Raw genomic sequence first — 17,619 nt, forward strand, 5'->3', positions numbered from 1 at the left:
GGCAGATCATAGACTGAGATGGAGAGGCTAGTAGGTTATTTGTTTAAAAGCCACATCTTCAATGACTTGCGGAATTTGACGTATTCTGTTTCATTTCGAAGAGCTGTAGGCAGGGCATTCCAGAGGGAGAGGCCCAGATAAGTGAAAGACCTTCCACCCATCCTGGATAGTTTAATTTTGGGAATAATAAATTTCCCCTGAGTGGATGAGCGGAGGTTGCGAGTAGGAACATAAGAACTAACGAGAGATTGAAGGTATTGGGGGACAGCTCCAGCTTTTATTTTATGCATGTAGCTCAGAGCTTTGAACTTGATTCTGTTCTCCACCCTGAGCCAGTGTAGATTATGTAAGTGTCCAGAGATGGAGGTGGTTCTCGGTACTCGGCATAAAAGCCTAGCAGCGGAGTTCTGGACCATCTGGAGCCTGCGAGTGACCTCCTTGTTTTAGCCCAAGTAAAGAACATTTCTGTAGTCCAGCCTTGATGTGATCAAGGCGTGGACCACCGTGTTCTGAGTGGGCTTTGGTAGCATCCTGATGACATTCTTCAGCCATTTAAGAATGGTGAAACAAGTAGCTGCTACTTTGACCGCTTGGGCGTGCATGCTGAGCGAGTCATCAATGGTTACGCCCAGGTTGCGGACTTGGCGGGTGGGGGAGGGAAACGGGCCCTGCTCATATGGCCAATGTTGCGGGCCCCAGAGATCCTTATTTTTCCCAAATATAAGGACCTCAGTTTTCTCTCCATTAAGTTTTAGATAGTTTGATTGCTTCCACGATGCTATTCTGCTCAAACCCAATTGAAGGGGAGAGGGTCCAACTGCGTTCTTCATAGAGAATGAAAAAATGATTTGGGAATCATCCGCATAAGAAATCATGGACAGCCCGGATTCTTCCGCCACCTTGGCTAAGGGTCGCACATATAAATTAAAAAGTAGCGGACTAAGGATGGAGCCTTGAGGGACCCCATGGGTAATGGAAAGGGAGTCGGATCGGGCTATAGGGGAAAAAACCTGAAATGTTCGATTTGAGAGAAAAGAAGAGAGCCAGTTCAGAGCGGGCCACAGATGCCTAGCGCACTTAGGGTTTTAATTAGCACGGTGTGAGACACCGTGTCGAAAGCTCCGCTCAGATTCAATAAAATGAGGACCACGGTGTTTCCGGCATTCAAAAGACGACGCAGTAGGGTAGTCTCTGTGGAGAAGCCCACTCTAAAACCAGACTGGGAGGGATGAAGAAGCCCTTGAGTTTCGACGAATAGAGAGAGCTGTGTGTGGACATGCTTCTCCAAATTTTTAGAGAAGGCGGGAAGTAGCGAAACGGGTCGATAGTTGGTAGGTAGAACGGGGTCAGCATTGTGTAGTGGTACAGTGTTGTGTATTGGTAACCTCAGGTTTAGGCTTCCTCGTTTCCATAGAAGCTAAACTATGAACTTAATGAGACACAAAAAAACAAGGAACCACTGAGGGGCACTTCTGGACCTAGTCGGAGGTATGAGTAGGGCCACTGGAATTATGTGACTGTTCGGCTGCACCAATTTTCACATAATTAAACATTTTCCACATTTGCCAAATATTCCATCATCTGCTGCCTAATCTGTAGATTTGAACGAAAAAAGCTTTGTTTCTAGCTCAAACAGTTCAAATGTTCCCAAAAATGCAGCATCACGTGTTACAGCGTGGTGGAAGGCTCTTTGTAAAGCTGGAAAGATCACATGTTACTTATTGCATAATGTGGGTGTTAAACTGGTACTAATGGTGCACACATTTCCCTTCTTTATGTACCTCTTTCTGCATTTCTCTTGCTTCTTTCTGCACCTTTCTTCCTTTTTCTGCACCTCACTGTCTCCTTTCTGCACTTCACTTGCCTCTTTCTGCACTTCTCTTGCCCCTTTCTGTACCTCACTTGCCTCTTTCAGCACCTCTGTTGCTTTTTTCTGAAGATCTCTTGCCTCCTTCTGCACCTCTCTTGCCTCTTGCTGAATCTCCCTTGCCTCTTTCTGCACCTCACTTGCCTCTTTCTGTACTTCTTTTGCTTCTTTCTACACCTCTCTTGCCTCTTTCTGGTCCTCTTTTCCCTCTTTGTGCATTTCTCTTGCCTATTTCTGCAGTTCCCTTGCCTCTTTCTGTACCTCTCTTGCCTCTTTCTTGCCTCACTTGCCTCTTTCTGCACCTCACTCTCTTCCTTCTGCATCTCTCTTGCCTCTTTCTGCACTTCTCTTGCCTCTTTCTGCACTTCTCTTGCCTCTTTCTGCACTTCTCTTGCCTTTCTATACCTCTCTTGCCTCTTTCTGTACCTCTCTTGCCACTTCTGCTCTTGTCTTGCCTCTTTCTGAACCTCACCCTATTCTTTCTGCACCTCTCTTGCCTCTTTCTGCATCACTCTTGCCTCTTTCTGCACACCTGTTGCTTCTTTCTGCACCCTTCTTGTCTCTTTCAGCACCTCTGTTGCTTCTTTCTGCAATTCTCTTCTTTCTTTCTGTACCCCTCTTGCCTCTTTCTGCACCTCTGTTGGTTCTGTCTGTACTGCGCTTGCTTCTTTCTGCACCTCTTTTGCAAATGTCTGCACCCCTCTTGCCTCTTTCTGTACCCCTCTTCCCTCCTTCTGCACCTCTCTTGCCTCTGTCTGCACACCAGTTCCCTCTTTCTGCACTTCTATTGTCTCTTTCTGCACCTCTCTTGCTTCTTTCTGCTCCCCTGTTGTCTCTTTCTTCACCCCTGTTGTCTCTTTTTGCACTCATCTTCCCTCTTTCTGCAGCTCACTTGCATCTTTCTGAACCCCTCTTACCTCTTTCTACACCCTTCTTTCTGCACCTCTCTTGCCTGTTTTTGCACTCTTGTTCCCTTTCTGCATATTTCCTACCTGTTTCTGCACCTCTCTTGCCTCTTTCTGTACCTCTGTTGCTTTGTTCTGTACTTATCTTGCTCTTTCTGCACCCTTCATGCCTCTTTCTGCACCTCTCTTGCCTCTTTCAGGACTTGTCTTTGTTCACCTCTCCTACTTATTTTTGCACCTCTCTTGCCTCTTTTTGCACCTCTGTTGGTTGTTTCTGCACTGCTCTTGCTTCTTTCTGCACCCTTCTGTCTGGGACAAAGTCGGGGACTTGGGCAAGGACTGGTAAATTGGTAGTAAAAGTAAGCAGAAAGAGGAGTACAGCGCTGGCCAGGATCATACAGGAAGTCAGAGGAGAAAAGGGACCCAAAGGGTAAGTCTGCACGAAGGAACAAGATGGCTAAGACTCAGAAAGGACAGGCATTCATGAGGTGATTTAGCATTCAGAAAAACTACACCCAGTACGAATGTGCAAGTCAAAAATATGAAACAACATTAACAATAAAGGGAAGTGTGGGGTAAAGCACTCAGGAGCTCCACACGGTAAGACTGAAGCTCAGTAAGTTTCTCACCCACAATTGCTGTTACAGATACTGACTGCAAATACCCACATATAGAATATGCATGCAAAGGCAGGGTCTGTGGAGCTTATACCTATGGTGATGTTATAAATGTACCTCAAAGACAATACTCACAGTGAACAAAACTCCACCTAGGTAGTCAGCTGTGCCCACGGATCCTGGCGATCAAACAGGAACACGCAAGGGGGTAGAACTAAACACAAACACAATAGACAAGGAGCTAGTAAGAAGTGCTTAACAGGAAATCACAGGCCACACTTGGCAGAAAGCAGGTAACAAACATACAAGGTAACAGAAGCACGACAGCGGAATAGAAGGATAGCAAACTAGGAACTGGAACCAAGGAAATGGGAAGAAAGGCTGGGATTGGAAAAGGATATACAGATGGGGAGGCTACAAGGATATACTAGAATAGTGCTGGATCAGGAGTCAAGAACACAAAGTAGCACTGAAGGCTGTGCTGGAGCAAGACAAGAGTTTAGCAAAAGCTCAAAAGCCAAGGTAGCAATGCAGGCAGTGCTAGTTCAGGAACAAGGGAAACTGCTGTAGCTCAGGAACAAGGAATGCTAAAGCTCGGGAGCAGTTACTAGAATAAAGCTAAAGCTGAGGAGTCAAGGTAACACTGCAGGCAGTACCAATTCAAGAGAAAGGAAACTGCTGCAGTTCAGGAACAAGGAATAACGATAGCTCAGGAAACAAGGTTGCACTGCAGGCAGTGCTAATTCAAGCACAAGGAATAGCTATAGCTCAGGAATCTAGGAATATCAAACAGCTCAGGCAGCAAGGATCGGTCTCACCGGAATACAGCTACAATGACCAACCTTGGCCTGAAGGGAGCTGGGGCTTAAAAGAGCTCACAGTAATCACATGCATCAGCTTCGAGCAGGCCAGCAACAGCAGCCAGCCACAGCTGAGCTGAATTCCTCCAGCCATCCTTGGCCTGCAGGGGTCGAGACGAAGCAGTGAGCAGGGGATTATAGGTAATGGAGTTTCCAGCATGAGCAGACTGGCTTCCACAAAACCCGGCATGGATTGGGAATGGATGTCAATTCCTAAATAGTGTCCAAATGTCTGGAGGTTAAGATATGCATGCAGGGGAGTGTCTGGAAGCATATTAGAACAATGGAAAGCCCCACAATTTGGCCCCCTGGTGGTGGGCACAAGAGCACAAGGAGTGAATCGTGACACCTTCCCTTTTTTGCATTGCTCTTTCCTCTTTCTGCTGTTCTCTTGACATTTTCTGCACCTCTCTTGCTTCTTTCTGTATCTCACTTGCCTCTTTCTGCACTTCTCTTGCTTCTTCCACACCTCTGTTGCTTCTTTCAGCAACTCTCGTGCCTCTTTCTGCACTTTTCTTGCTTGTTTCTGCACCTCTCTTGTGTCTTTCTGCACCCCTGTGCCCTCTTTCTGCACCTTTCCTGCCTGTTTCTGATCTCTGTTGCCTCTTTCTGTCCCTCTGTTGCTTCTTTCTGCACTTCTCTTGCCTCTTTATGCACCCTTCGAGCCTCTTTCAGCACCTCTGTTGCTTTTTTCTGCACTTCTCTTGCCTCTTTCTGCACCTCTGACTTAGAGGTAGTTTTAATCCCCCTGCCCTATTATGTACAAGGGCCTTACAGGGGAGTTCATGTCATTCACAGGGGTACCCCAACCCATAGTGTACCGTAGTGTATGTAGGTGTTTTCACTGTAAGACACTAAGTGTCTTTCAGCATAGCACTGGCTCCGGGCCTGGTTAGTCAGTCAGTTACCACCAATGCCAGTCTGCAAAAAGTTGGGGGCACAGGATGACTTTGCAACAAGGCCTCTTTCTGCACCTCTGTTGGTTTTTTCTGCATATCTCTTGCTTCTTTTTGCACTTTTCTTCGTCTTTCTGGACTTCTGTTGCCTCTTTTTTAAAAAGGTGTACTTACCAGACACTTTTTATGTTCTTGCTGGGAATGGTGTAACTTGACAATGCAGGGCCAGGGCTTCTGGCCCAAGGCACTTCCAGCTCCAAAAAGGGGAGTTGCTTCAGGGAAATTGCCCTTTACCTCAGGAGCCTTGATTCTGTCCACACAGTAAGTATGTCACAAAAAGCATTGTGTCTAATACCACCAATGACAATAGAGGATGGATGAGAAATGAGGATCCTTGAATTGAATGAAAAAGCAGTGTTGCGTTGTAGAGCTCTCATTAATGAGGTTTGCTGTTTGAAAGTGTGGGGTGCTCCTAAAAAAAGGGCTTCCCATCTGTTTTTAGGTAAAATCAGTGGCGGCTCCTCCGCTAAGGCGGAGGAGCATCACCCCACTGCTCAAAAGGAAAAATAAAATGATAATAACGTCTTGTTATTATCATTTATTTTTACTGCAGTCCGTGGCGGGTCGTGGCTGGCCAGATCAATGGGAGGAATGGTTTGCACTCCCTAATGGCGCATCACTGTTTGGCAGTCTCTTTTGGGCTGGCCAAACAGTCATGCACACTTTGCATGTTACCCACCAGGCAGCATTACACAGTCTGGTGAGGAACATGCACAGGCTCCATGTTTCCGTCAGAGCACCGATCCACTGTACTCAGACCAATCGCAATGCTGCATTGCAGCCTTGTCATTGGCTAAGGGGAACCTGTGTGCTTCCTACTGCTGGCTGGAACTGGAGACAGAAAGAAGAAGAGGGAAGAGGAGAGGCAGCGGTAGGCCGTTCCAGGTAAGTCCTTTTAACACAGTTTTAAGTTCAAGCACAACACAGTGACTTGGACTACACCTATCATCAAGCACTAGAAAGACCAAGTGAACAAACCCTCCATTGAATCTGAAAATCTACAGCATGGAGCTACAAGTCCACAGCAACATAACCTGTTGGAATGCTAAGATGACCAACAACAGTCATGTGGGGTATTTTACAGGAATATTAAACTCCACCAGAGTAGCGAGCACACCTGAGAAAATAAAATAGAATTCCCCATTACTTGGGCAAAAAACCACACTTGAAATATACATTATCCCTCCTCTGTGAGAACAAGAAGTCCTGCGGAGTAAAACGAAGGAGGCAAAGGCCTGCTTCATCCTTGAAGACCTCGGATAACCACCAGAGAGGGTAGCAAAATATAACCCTGTATAGTACAAGGTGAGATTTGGACACATAGATGATGCTACTCGTAAAATTCTCAGGAAACTGGAAGAATATCACTGTGGTAATATAATGTATGGACTACTTTATGCTACTTCATGCTCTTTTGTCGACTTGTCATACCATTAGAATGTTTTGGGATTGTTTTATTTCGATACACGGTGAGTTCTTTCTCTGAGTTCTAACATAAACATTGCTTACAAAAGGTAAGACACATCATCGATCGCCCATGTTAGACCTCAAAACACATCATGCTTCATTGGATTTGCACCTGTTCACCACTAAGGCCTCTGAAGCCTCAATCATGCACATAATAAAAGAAGCAACTTCTCACAGTCGTGCAACGTATTGTTGCAGTGTAGTAACACAATAGTTACTCCCATAGTAACAGGGGCCTAACCAGTACATTTTCCAAAACATACAACAGATTTGAAAAGAATATTATACGGTTTGCTAGATTTTCTGCAGGGTGACAACACCCAACATATTGACCAGAAGGGCATGGGCTGTTGTTTTCCCATCCAGGAGTACTGGCCTGTCTCAGGTGAACATGCTTCTCCGGGAGCAGCTGGACCAGAGGGAATCATCCAATCACAAACTGGCAGAGGAACTGGAGATGGCCACCTCCGAACTGCATAGAACCAGAGTCGAACTTGAGCAGCAGGGTTCCCAGTGGAAGAAAGACAGAGAGGTGAGTTCTTATTTCCACTATGCTCCAAGCTGGTACTGTAATATTTTATTTGTAATCAAGTATCAGCCTTGTGTCCGAGGTTCCACACCTGTAGTACATCTTCCAACCACAGCAACGTGGGTAACAGCCTAGGTAACATAGTTGTGTTAGCCCTATTATTTTCATCTCAGCATTGCATTTTAGCTATCAGTCTAAACCCGTCCAAAGACATTTGATTTATATTGGATTGTAGTTCACTGCTTACTGGCTCGCATGAGTAATTGATTTCCAGTGTTTTGGATTTGACTTGTTTTCTCTGGTGATCTCACATTAGAACTACAACAAATGTTTGAGCAATGAGCACAGTGGGATCCTCGCACTCTGGCGCCAGACTGTGACTCTCCGAAGCAACTTTGCAGAGCTTCGTGCGGCCGCAGAAAGGTGAGTTCTGGATCTTTATTGGGAAGCTGGGCTCTGGCCCATGCTCCACTCGTGATGCAGGACACTGTGGCAGAATCTTCCCTACTATGTAGAAAATGTTGTGTTCACATTTTTCAGGGGCCTTTATGAGCTAAAAACTGACACAGCCAGGACAACTCGACGTCTTCAGACCGCCTGCCTGAATCTAGATTCCAACATACGCTTGTCACAGAGTAGCACTGTTTCCTCACTGGAGAAACAGACATTGCATGGAGCTCGTCTGGAGCAGCAGCTCCGCGACAAGGTGCGGGAGATGATTCAGCTGCAGAGCCGTTGGGATACTGAGAAGGTGGAGCTGAACTCTAGGTGAGTAAACCAGAACTTTAAACATCTGAATGTTGATACAGGATCATTCTCCAAGTCTGTGCCAAAGGTTGATGGAAAGGGTAGAATGCACATGCAGCTGAGAACCCCCCGCTCAGACCACACACTTTGTCTCATTAAAGGTGCCCATCGCTTAGTGTAACTGGTGTTAGCTTAAGGTAAATGTAGTTTTTGGCTCATTTTTATTGTGTTAGATTAAAAATAAATTACACACACTTAAATATTCTAAGTCAGAAAAGAGGGAACTTGTTTGATTGAAACAGGGATCATGATACTAATCGTAGACATCTTTGAGGAGAATTGTGATAGCTGGTACCCTCAGGCGATCCCTCTTATAAAGTGAGTGTCCCAATACGTAAACAGTCAAAGGAGCTTTGGGCAAGAGGTTACCAAATAGCACCCTGACCGAAGATTCTGGTCTGTTTCATTTCTTTTGACATATCCGCTTCTGCCAGCTGCTGCAGGCTCATTGAACATTCAGCATTCAGTTTAGCATGTAATATAATGTACTTTCTCAGAGGTTTCAGCAATCAATACTAATTCAGTTGGTGCTCTATATTTATAAATGTGTTGCGCTCAAACTGCATGTGTTAGTCAGGATAAAGTTGTGTACATGCATTTGAGTCAAAGTTTTGCCGGACCTTTAAATTACACGCCTCATGTTAATTTAGACTGTACTTTACCTTGCTTGTGTCCTTTAGGATTTCTGACTTAGTGGTTGAAGTGGAAAAGTTGAAAGAACAAAACAACAAGAAAGAGAAAACCATTGCCTCTCTGAGACAAGACTATCAAAAGCTGGTAACAACATACTTAGTTTTGCAAGTTATCTGTTCGATCTAGTTTCGTCTATCACCATCTCTCTGCCTCACTATATTTACCTTTGCCTCTGCATATGCGTCCCACTGGATCCATTCCCCTTCATCCCTCAGGTTCTGTTTTACCGTTGTCATGCTGGCTCAGTCTGCCACATTCCAGGATGACTGTATGCCCTGCTCTCTCTTTTTCTCTCTCCGCCCTGTCCTCTTGCTTGTTCTGTCTATCCCACCCTCTAGCTGGCTGTGTCTGCCCCACTCTTGCTGGTTCTGTATGCCAAGCCCTTTTTTGTTGCATTGTCTGTGTTACTCCGTCACTCAGTCTGCAGCCACTCTCTCGTTATATCTGTTTGCTAGATTTCCACTCACTGATTCTTGCTATTGTTGCTTAGTCTATTTCTCAAAGTTTGGTATCTCCTTGTACTTGCTTATGATGGCCCCTCTCTTTCCCTTTCCTCCCCCTGTAGAGTGTTTTCCTCCTAATTGTTCTGTGGTACTGCCCTTTATTCATACATTATCTCTTTCTCTTCTTTCACACAGCCTCTTGCTGTCTTTCCCTCAAACAGTCTCAGTCTTGTTCCACAATCTCTTTTTGGTGTCCTTCCTATGTAAAATGTTAATCATTCATTATTTTCTGCTTATACATACTGTCTTTTCCACTCAAAAATTCTTCTCTAGAGACACTCACTCCCTTCCGATCATCTCCAGTCTTCGGTTATTCTCAACTTATACTTCTATATCCTATACTCGCACATCTCTTGCTGTCCTTCCCACATACCACCATGCCATCATTCTTTAACTTTCCCTCACACTGTCTTGAACTATATTCCTCTAATCTGAACAAATGATTTCTTCTCCCTTAAGTGGTTGTATGAAAGAAGCATGCATGGCTGAACAACGCATGCCTCTATAACGCTGTTGCAATAACAAATGTGCATTAACCACGCATTCCTTTACCTTGCATGCCTTTACAAAAAATTGTGTTGTAAAGGCATGTTTGCTGAAGGGATATGCTTGATGCATTACCACTACCCCGATCCCCTCCTGCCCTGAGCCCTAACACCGACCCCGCCGTGCCCTTGAAATTACCCCTTCCCATCCTAAGGCCTAAAACCCTGCCCCCTACCAAAAACAACCCCGACCCCATCCCCCCCACCGTGAGCCCTTAAACTTACCCCGCCATTAAAAACGACCCTTTCTCCCACCCTAAGCCCTAAAACCCTGCTCCTTCAAAAAACTACCCAACCCCGTCGCCCTGAGCCCTAATGCCGACCCACTCTGACCTTAAAACTATCCCTTCCCCTCTCCCCACTCTGAGGCCTAAAACCCTGGCCCCTACCAAAAACTACCCTGACCCCAGCCCCCCCATCATGAGTCCTAAAACTTACCCCGCCCTGCCTTTAAAACTACCCCACCTTGAGCCCTAAAACCCTGGCTCCTTTAAAAAGATTGCCCCAACCTCCCGCACTCAGCCCTAAAACTGACCCATCCCTAAAAACTACCCCCCCAAACCCGTCCCAGCCCTTAAAACTACCCCAATCTCCCCCCTCGATCGGTGCCCTAAAGCCCTACCCTCTTTAAAAAACTACCTCGACCCTCCCCGCACCCTGAGCCCTAAAACTGATCCCACCCCTGAAACGATCCCCTCTCAACCCGGCCCCAGGCCTACTTCCTGTCCGCGTCTGGAGCTTCCTGTTCCAACACATCCTGTTCCCCTCCCCTCACCCATCCAGACACTAGACGCTATCTGCCTTAACCATGCATATGCGTGGTTAAGGCAGATGCGTGGTTCAGGCAAGCTTTGTTTATTTGCAGGGACATGGTACACATATCTCAGCCTCATTGTAAAGACCATTTTCCTCCTCAAGTAGTTTCCCAAAGGGACCCCTTCTCAAAGCCATTCTTATCCTCGATAGATAGATAGATAGATAGATAGATAGATAGATAGATAGATAGATAGATAGATAGATAGATAGATAGGTTTTTATTGCACAATTTATTAAAATCACTGCAATCAAGCTCAGTTAAAATCATTATAAGGTGCGTAGTTTCCAATGTTATAAGAAAGAATACAGCGGTTTGCCATCATGTTAAAAAAGTTTAAACATCACTTTGTCAACTGTAGAGACATGGAGAATAAAATGATTGGCACGGCATTTCGCATTTATAATTCTGTGTGATAGTCAGAATCCAGCATGGCTTTTACAGCAGATAGAAATTTCATGAAGCGTACCACCAACTGCATTGAGTCGCCTTTCATTCATTCTACGCTTCATTGTTGGCTTTAAGGGAGAGGACAGGTAATGTGGCAGGCCCCTGCTGCTATATAATTTTGAAGCCCAACTTCCATGACTTGAATTTTTCAAGTTTAGTGCATCACTGTCAGCTCACATAACCTTTGCTTCTTTTGCTGCTGCGGGTAAGGGTGTAGGGGCAGACTATAATTCATGAGCTTTCAATACTTTGACGCAATGTGTTCAAAAGTCATGCAATGTTGATCCTGGATTGCTTATCATTAACCAGATGCACTTCTTTAACGAGTTGTCCTGTGCTTGTTTGGCTTTTAACAGTAGGCTATGAACCTGTTTTTTTAGTATCCACTTTTGAGATGTCAGATTAAATTCCGTATGGATTTGCGCATGGGAGGTAGAAGTTAGTAGAAAAATACTCTTCGGGAGCAGGCTGACTGGGCGCTGTCCAGCCACAGTGACATTTTATCTTTAAAGGCTATTGCACCATGGGCAACTGATGGCAGGAATTTCACCCTCATTACTCAAATTGGGGGTGGAAATTCATGTGTGCTCATGGCTTTCCTTGCTCTGCAGAAGGTCCCCTCTAGCGATTGTGCCTTGCATTGCAGTGATGTGAGTGGACTGCCTTCCTTTATGGTTGATCCATACTCCCAAGTACCTGTATGCTGTAACTATCTCTATGGGTTTATTATCAACATGCCATGAGACTCTCCTCTTTATTTGTGTAGAGATTATTGTCACCTTTGTTTTAGCTGTATTTATTTTCAGATTATTTACTTTGCAGTAAGATGACAATGCAGTGAGAAGCCCGCTGTAGCCTGATCGGAGTTTGGTCGAGCAATATTGTGTCATCTGCGTATTGTAGTGATTGGATTTTAGTTCTGGCGAATCTAGGGTAAAAGCGCGGGCATCAGCCAGATAATCTGGTAAATCCTCCAAATACAGGTTAAAAAGTATTGGGGCCAGCATACATCCTTGCTTTAATACTTTGTTCGTTTTTTTTTGTTTGGGTCGTGGACCAGCAAGAAGAGACTCTGATCTTGACCCAGGTTTCCGAGTAGAAGGTGACCAGTGCATTTAATGATGTATTGTCCATGCCCCAGTTTTTGAGTTTCATCCACAATCTCGGGCGGGTTACACTGTTGAACGCTGTTTGGAAGTCGATGTAGGCTAACTACAAAGCCCTCCGTTTGTTGCGAGTGTTGTCTCGATCAGATGGTACATACAGACCAAGTTATCTTCAATGTGAGATCCCTTTTGAAAGCCTGTTTGCGTTTACGGATTCAGTTTGCGCACTTCTGCCCAAGCCGTCCGTTCTTGTGATAGTGTGCTGGAATAGCACTTTCCATCTGCGTCTAAGAAGACGATCATTCGGTAATTTTCTAGGTTAGATTGCAAGCCTTTTTTGTATATTGGGATATTGGGACTAAGATGGAGCCCCTCCATGACTCGGGGATGCTTCTTCCCGACCTGTACTCCCTGAATAAGGGCGCCATAATTGTGGCCCCTTTCCCAGCCGACCCTTTATACACCATGGACGGAATGCCATTTGGGCCAGGTGCTCCTCCAGATCGCATTTTTTTTAATGAGGTGCATGACCACGTCGGATGTTATTTCTTTTTGGTCATGGGATCGGTTTTGTGGCTCCATGGTCATTGATGCATTGTTAATGACCCTCATGTTAGGATTTTCACCCTTGTAACTAGTTGACTTCACATATAGGACTTCTATGTGGTTTTCCCACGCTATGGGCAAGATGTTTGTATTTGCAGGTTGCTGATTTTATCTAAATCAATTATTCATCCAGTTCCAAAATCGCTTCTGGTCTTGTGATTTTATTATTTCATGTAGTTTCTCCCAGTGATTTTGTTCTATTGTTCTCATATAGGAGAAACATGCTTTCCTTTAGTCATGGCTGATTGCTGGGACTTTTGCCCATAATGATCTATATTCAGACAAGTCGTTTGTGGTTTTACACATGATGTTGTTTAATTTGCGTTTTATTATCGCTATTGATTGTTTCTCCTTTGTGAGACGATCGTCTTTTGGGGTTAGTTTATTAGGTCTTTGTTTCATACCGTGGTTAATTTTTCTCTTATTTCTTCCAAGAGGTGTTCCCAAGATTTTGTCATGGATAATTCGCCATTTTCCTGGGTTGTTTTGTCCAAAAGGGATTCCACTTCTTTGTTTATTTTTTTCGTGATGGTCTGTCGACCACCTTATTTTTTTTATTGGTTCCAGATTTTCATCCTCACCGATCAATTTGATTTTTGGCTGGTGACATTGCAGGGATAGAACATCTCAGGCGATAATTGCGTGGTCTCTTGCCACTGATGGAGTTAACAACAAAATCTTGAGTTGCTTGAAAATGGGCAATCGAAATCTAAATGTAATCCAGTGTGGCCAGTCTAGAGTGGGAAGAGTGAGTGTAATTGCTTGGGAGTCGGTGGCTGATCTTCTGTTTAGGTTTTGAAGGCCCAGTTGGTTGAGCTAGGCTGGCAGTTTGAGTCCATGATTGTCTTTTCGTTGGTCCTGACTGCTTATGTCCGGATAGATCATATAGAATCGTCCAATGCTACCAGGGAGGAGTTTAAATCTGAATCCATCAGACTGGGGTTGAAAGCCCCCCTTATTATCCCTAAGTCGTCAGGGTGCTCTGAGTAGACATCACTTATTACTGGTACCAGTCTACTTGGCGTTGCTTCTCGTTTAAGCTTAGATGGATGAAGATAAATGCAACCTAAGGTCATGGAGTGCTGGTCCTGGCTGGACGTATCGGATTTTAAGAGCCTTGCCTTAAGGAATATGTAATCTCCATTTCCATCACATAGTTGTGAAACCTGGACTGCCAAGTTATTTTTGACGTATATTGCCCCCCTCCTGAGACGTGGCCCCCCTACTTGTGAGGCTGTAGCGTTTGATTCATAGACGGTGTAGTCCAGCCATGGTGTTGAAAGCAGGGCCCAAGTTTCTTGCACTGCAATGATATCATATTTCTTGAGTTGTATTGCGACCCTTTTGTCTTCATCATCATTTAGACCCTAAACATTCCACAGACAGATTTTTAGCTTGGGACCCTTATTATTCTTATTTAGAGAGCATCCAAGGTGTTAGGGGCGAGGGTTTAGGGCTCTTGGTAGCCAGGACCAGTCTTTAGTATTCTTCCTCTTTGCTAGGCATTGACATTTGCCCCCTTATGCATCCATTGTGATTTGTATTAGATCTTCACTCCACTCCCTAGTTCTTGGTCTGTCTTTGGTGCAGTGCAGGATGGAACCGGTGGAAAGTTTTGTTGTGTTCCTACTGTTCTCTCTTGCTTGTAGTTTACTTTCTTGTTTTGCCTGCAGCACTGTGTCTGCTCCTGTTTTTTAAAATCGCTGGTTATTTTGTCACTACTGGGTTTCTTATCTGAATCCCCCAGTCGTCTAATCGATTTTAATTTTCCCTTAAGGCACTTGCCATGACATGGTTGGAGAAAGTTACTTCTGTTATATCACCGGGTTCTGGGACAAGGAATGCCACACTGTTGATGTGTGTGTTTTTTATTTTCTCTACACCCGGCATGTTTGAGCAGAGCTTCAGGATGTTTCCTCTGTTAAGGATGTCCCACTTCTCTTGCGAAATATACTCTAGAGTTTGTAGATCTTCAGATTGATCCGCAATCGATGTTTTTTGTGGGGGGCTTGCTTCCGATCGTCCACGTCCTCCATATTGTTTGTAGTTGGGGTCCTCCGGATGGTCAATTCTTCCTGGGGACCATTATTCTGCTTTTCATGTTGGAATTCATCACTCTTTATTCTACAGTGCGGGTATAGTGGTTCATTACTACTTGTTCTGGCTGCTTTTGTTACCCTGTCATTTCCGTTTGTGGTCGTCAGGGCTCTTTGTTTTATTTTTGGTTTGTAATCGTGTCCTTCTGTTGTATATTTTCCTTGGTAGGTGTTATGTTTATTGGAATTGCACGAAGATTGCTGATCGTACAGGGTTGTAGAGTCTCCTTTTGACTATTGCGCGATCCATACTGATTTGGGTGTTTTTCCTCAGAGGCCCTGATTTGAGAGCAATCTTCAGTGTTAGGTTCGAAGAGTTTGTTAGGTTGAGCCTGAGCCAGTGTGCCTGCGCTGCTCTGCGAGGCTTCTTGTAACCACTCTAAACTACTCCGTGTGGGTCTGACTCCTCCCACACATAGGATTGGCTTTTGCATGTGTCTTTCAGTAATGAAAGCATGAAAATGGCTAAAGGCGGGTGCATGTCCCACCTTTCTTTTTTAATGTTCACTCCCATGGCGTTTTGCTCTCAGGAGCGAGCAGCGGCGCGCAGGGTGGCAGCTGCATTCCTCGTGGGTCAGGTTACACACAACGCGCCATGCTTTTGCTTTTGCTTGTTTTCTTCGACGCTGCTCAGCAAAACCATTTTCGGCAGTGTTTTTGCAGCCCACCGGGACGCGGTTAAAAAATTAAAAACTCAAATGCGACATTAAACTGTACTTTTATTCCACATAAACTTGAAATGAAAATGCTAATATTGTGATACCGTTTATTGGTATTGTAAGACGTGCGTTGGTTGGTCTTGGTTATAACCAACGCAGCGGCTCCATTTTGAAAAAAACAGTCCAGCGGTCTTCATGTTCAGAAGACCGAAAGCGCCCCCTGCAGGACGACGCCATGCGCAGCCGCATCAGGACCCACAGCGGCAACTTCCACTGCGACGAGGGTAGCTCTGGCGTGTTTTCCGTGGAGAATCACAAACTGGTAACTGGCTTGTAATCTGCTGCAGACGCTGCCGCAGTACCGGGTAAGACTTATTCTTGTTTGTATCTGCTGCTCGTGCTCGTTTTATTGATTTTCTCTAGTACCAGATGGGCCAAGTCCAGCAATAAACATATAGATATAAGGCATATGGTAAAAGCGTTGGGAACTGCAAGCTTTCCTCCCAGCAGGTCTGCAGAACATCAGACCAACAGCCACCCCCACCCCCACCCCCTCCCCCCAACTGCGAGCCATACACACCGTCACCCACATAGCACATACACATCGAATGGAATACCGTCCACATTTGCATGAGTCCTTCACATTAAACAGGTAAATCATTCACCACCAGACGTTCTAGAGGATCTTGAGCCATGGGTCGTGACATTAAGGACAAATCAATACCCCGATATTTGTCCCACATCTTCCAATGCTTTTGCGGGCAGCCTCACGCCTGAAACACCGCAACCTCCGCTGACATTCATCTATCCATGGCCTTCTTCCAATTTGCTACACCGGGTGGGGACGTGTCCTTCCAATGCAGTGCAATGTCACGCTTTGCCAGCGTAAGGCCCAAGAACATAAGGTGTTGTTTATATCTGTTCTCCCCAATGCCTTCTGTGCTGTGAAGGAGGGTCAATCTAGGGTCCGCAGGAATGTCCCATGCTAAAACCCGCCCCATGCAAGACAGGACAGCCGACCAGAAGTGTTGTAGTGCCCCACAGCTCCACACCGTGTGAAGAAACGATCCCTCGTCTGAATCGCAGCAGAGACAGGCGTGGGATTGGATAGCCCCCATCTTCCAAAGGCAGAGGCGTGTGTAATATATCCTGTGGAGACATTTAAATTGGACCTAGGACTATCCAGCGCCTCAGTCCAATCGTCATCTGTCAGAGCGGGCAAGTCTGCCTCCCATGCCGCCCGAGTCCGGTGTATAGTGGTTTTTGAATGAGTAGTGAGTGTTTGGTAGATTTGCCAGATTTTGTGGGCCCCCAGGTCACCCATCAACAGCCGGCCCTCCAGCGGGTGAAACTCTGGTAGAGACGTGAGATGTCATATCAGGGGGAACAGAACATGGTGGAGCTGCAAGTACCTATGGAACTGTGACTTGTGAAGGTCGAAGTCTGCCTGCAACCTCTGAAAGGACTTAAGTGTGGAACCCTGCATAATATCTCAGAGAGTGGAAATCCCGATGTCGTCCCACCTACGGAAACCCTCCAGTGTCGAGACAGGCCGGAGGTGAGATCCCTGCCAGAGGGTGTTAGCCCCGGTCGGCACACCTCACCAACCCATAGACCGAACCGCCCGCCGCCATATCTGAATATCTGTCCGGCAGGCTGGAGGAAACGCCTCCAAGGACGAGCTGTTGTATAAGTGGTGAAGCAGCGGGATATCCGCCATGAAGAGCCTCTCCACGGCATAAGCCGGGTCCAACTGAGAACCATACCACCATTTATTAATTACCAGTAACTGCGAAGCCCGTATATTGGCCGTGTCCTGAAACCAGACTGATACTGACCAACGCTGCAGGAGCTAAGATATTCCCAATCCACGAACCTTGCCCTGACAGCCATCACCGATTTATATACCAGGAGGCGGCTGCCACGGACCCCGGGAGAAGGTGAGGTCAAACAAAGAAAACACAATGGGACGTCACTTGAGCAGGACACTTCCCTCTGGCTGAGACTGGCAGGGAAAAGGCCCATCTACCCTGAGAGAAACAAAAGGCAGAAAGATAGATTAGCCTCAAACACTAATTACACATTCACATACATGATCAGGCAACACTTAGCGCTGGCATGAACAAGTTCTTACCCATG

At 45.7% G+C, this 17,619-nt stretch overlaps 2 protein-coding genes across 2 annotated transcripts in view; one reads left to right on the forward strand and one right to left on the reverse strand.

Annotated features, from left to right (window-relative positions):
- LOC146785406 (uncharacterized) overlaps nt 1-17,619 on the forward strand; it is a 2,064,968-nt gene that overhangs the window by 554,629 nt on the left and 1,492,720 nt on the right. The window contains exons 7-10 of the mRNA XM_085634420.1: nt 7,039-7,204; nt 7,518-7,624; nt 7,742-7,969; nt 8,689-8,785. Of these exons, the coding sequence (XP_085490546.1) occupies nt 7,039-7,204; nt 7,518-7,624; nt 7,742-7,969; nt 8,689-8,785 (598 nt within the window). The remainder of the gene's footprint in view (nt 1-7,038; nt 7,205-7,517; nt 7,625-7,741; nt 7,970-8,688; nt 8,786-17,619) is intronic.
- LOC146785408 (uncharacterized) overlaps nt 1-17,619 on the reverse strand; it is a 787,621-nt gene that overhangs the window by 64,557 nt on the left and 705,445 nt on the right. The window lies entirely within an intron of this gene.

Source organism: Triturus cristatus, chromosome 11 (genome assembly GCF_964204655.1).
Source record: "Triturus cristatus chromosome 11, aTriCri1.1, whole genome shotgun sequence".
Lineage (NCBI taxonomy): Eukaryota > Metazoa > Chordata > Amphibia > Caudata > Salamandridae > Triturus > Triturus cristatus.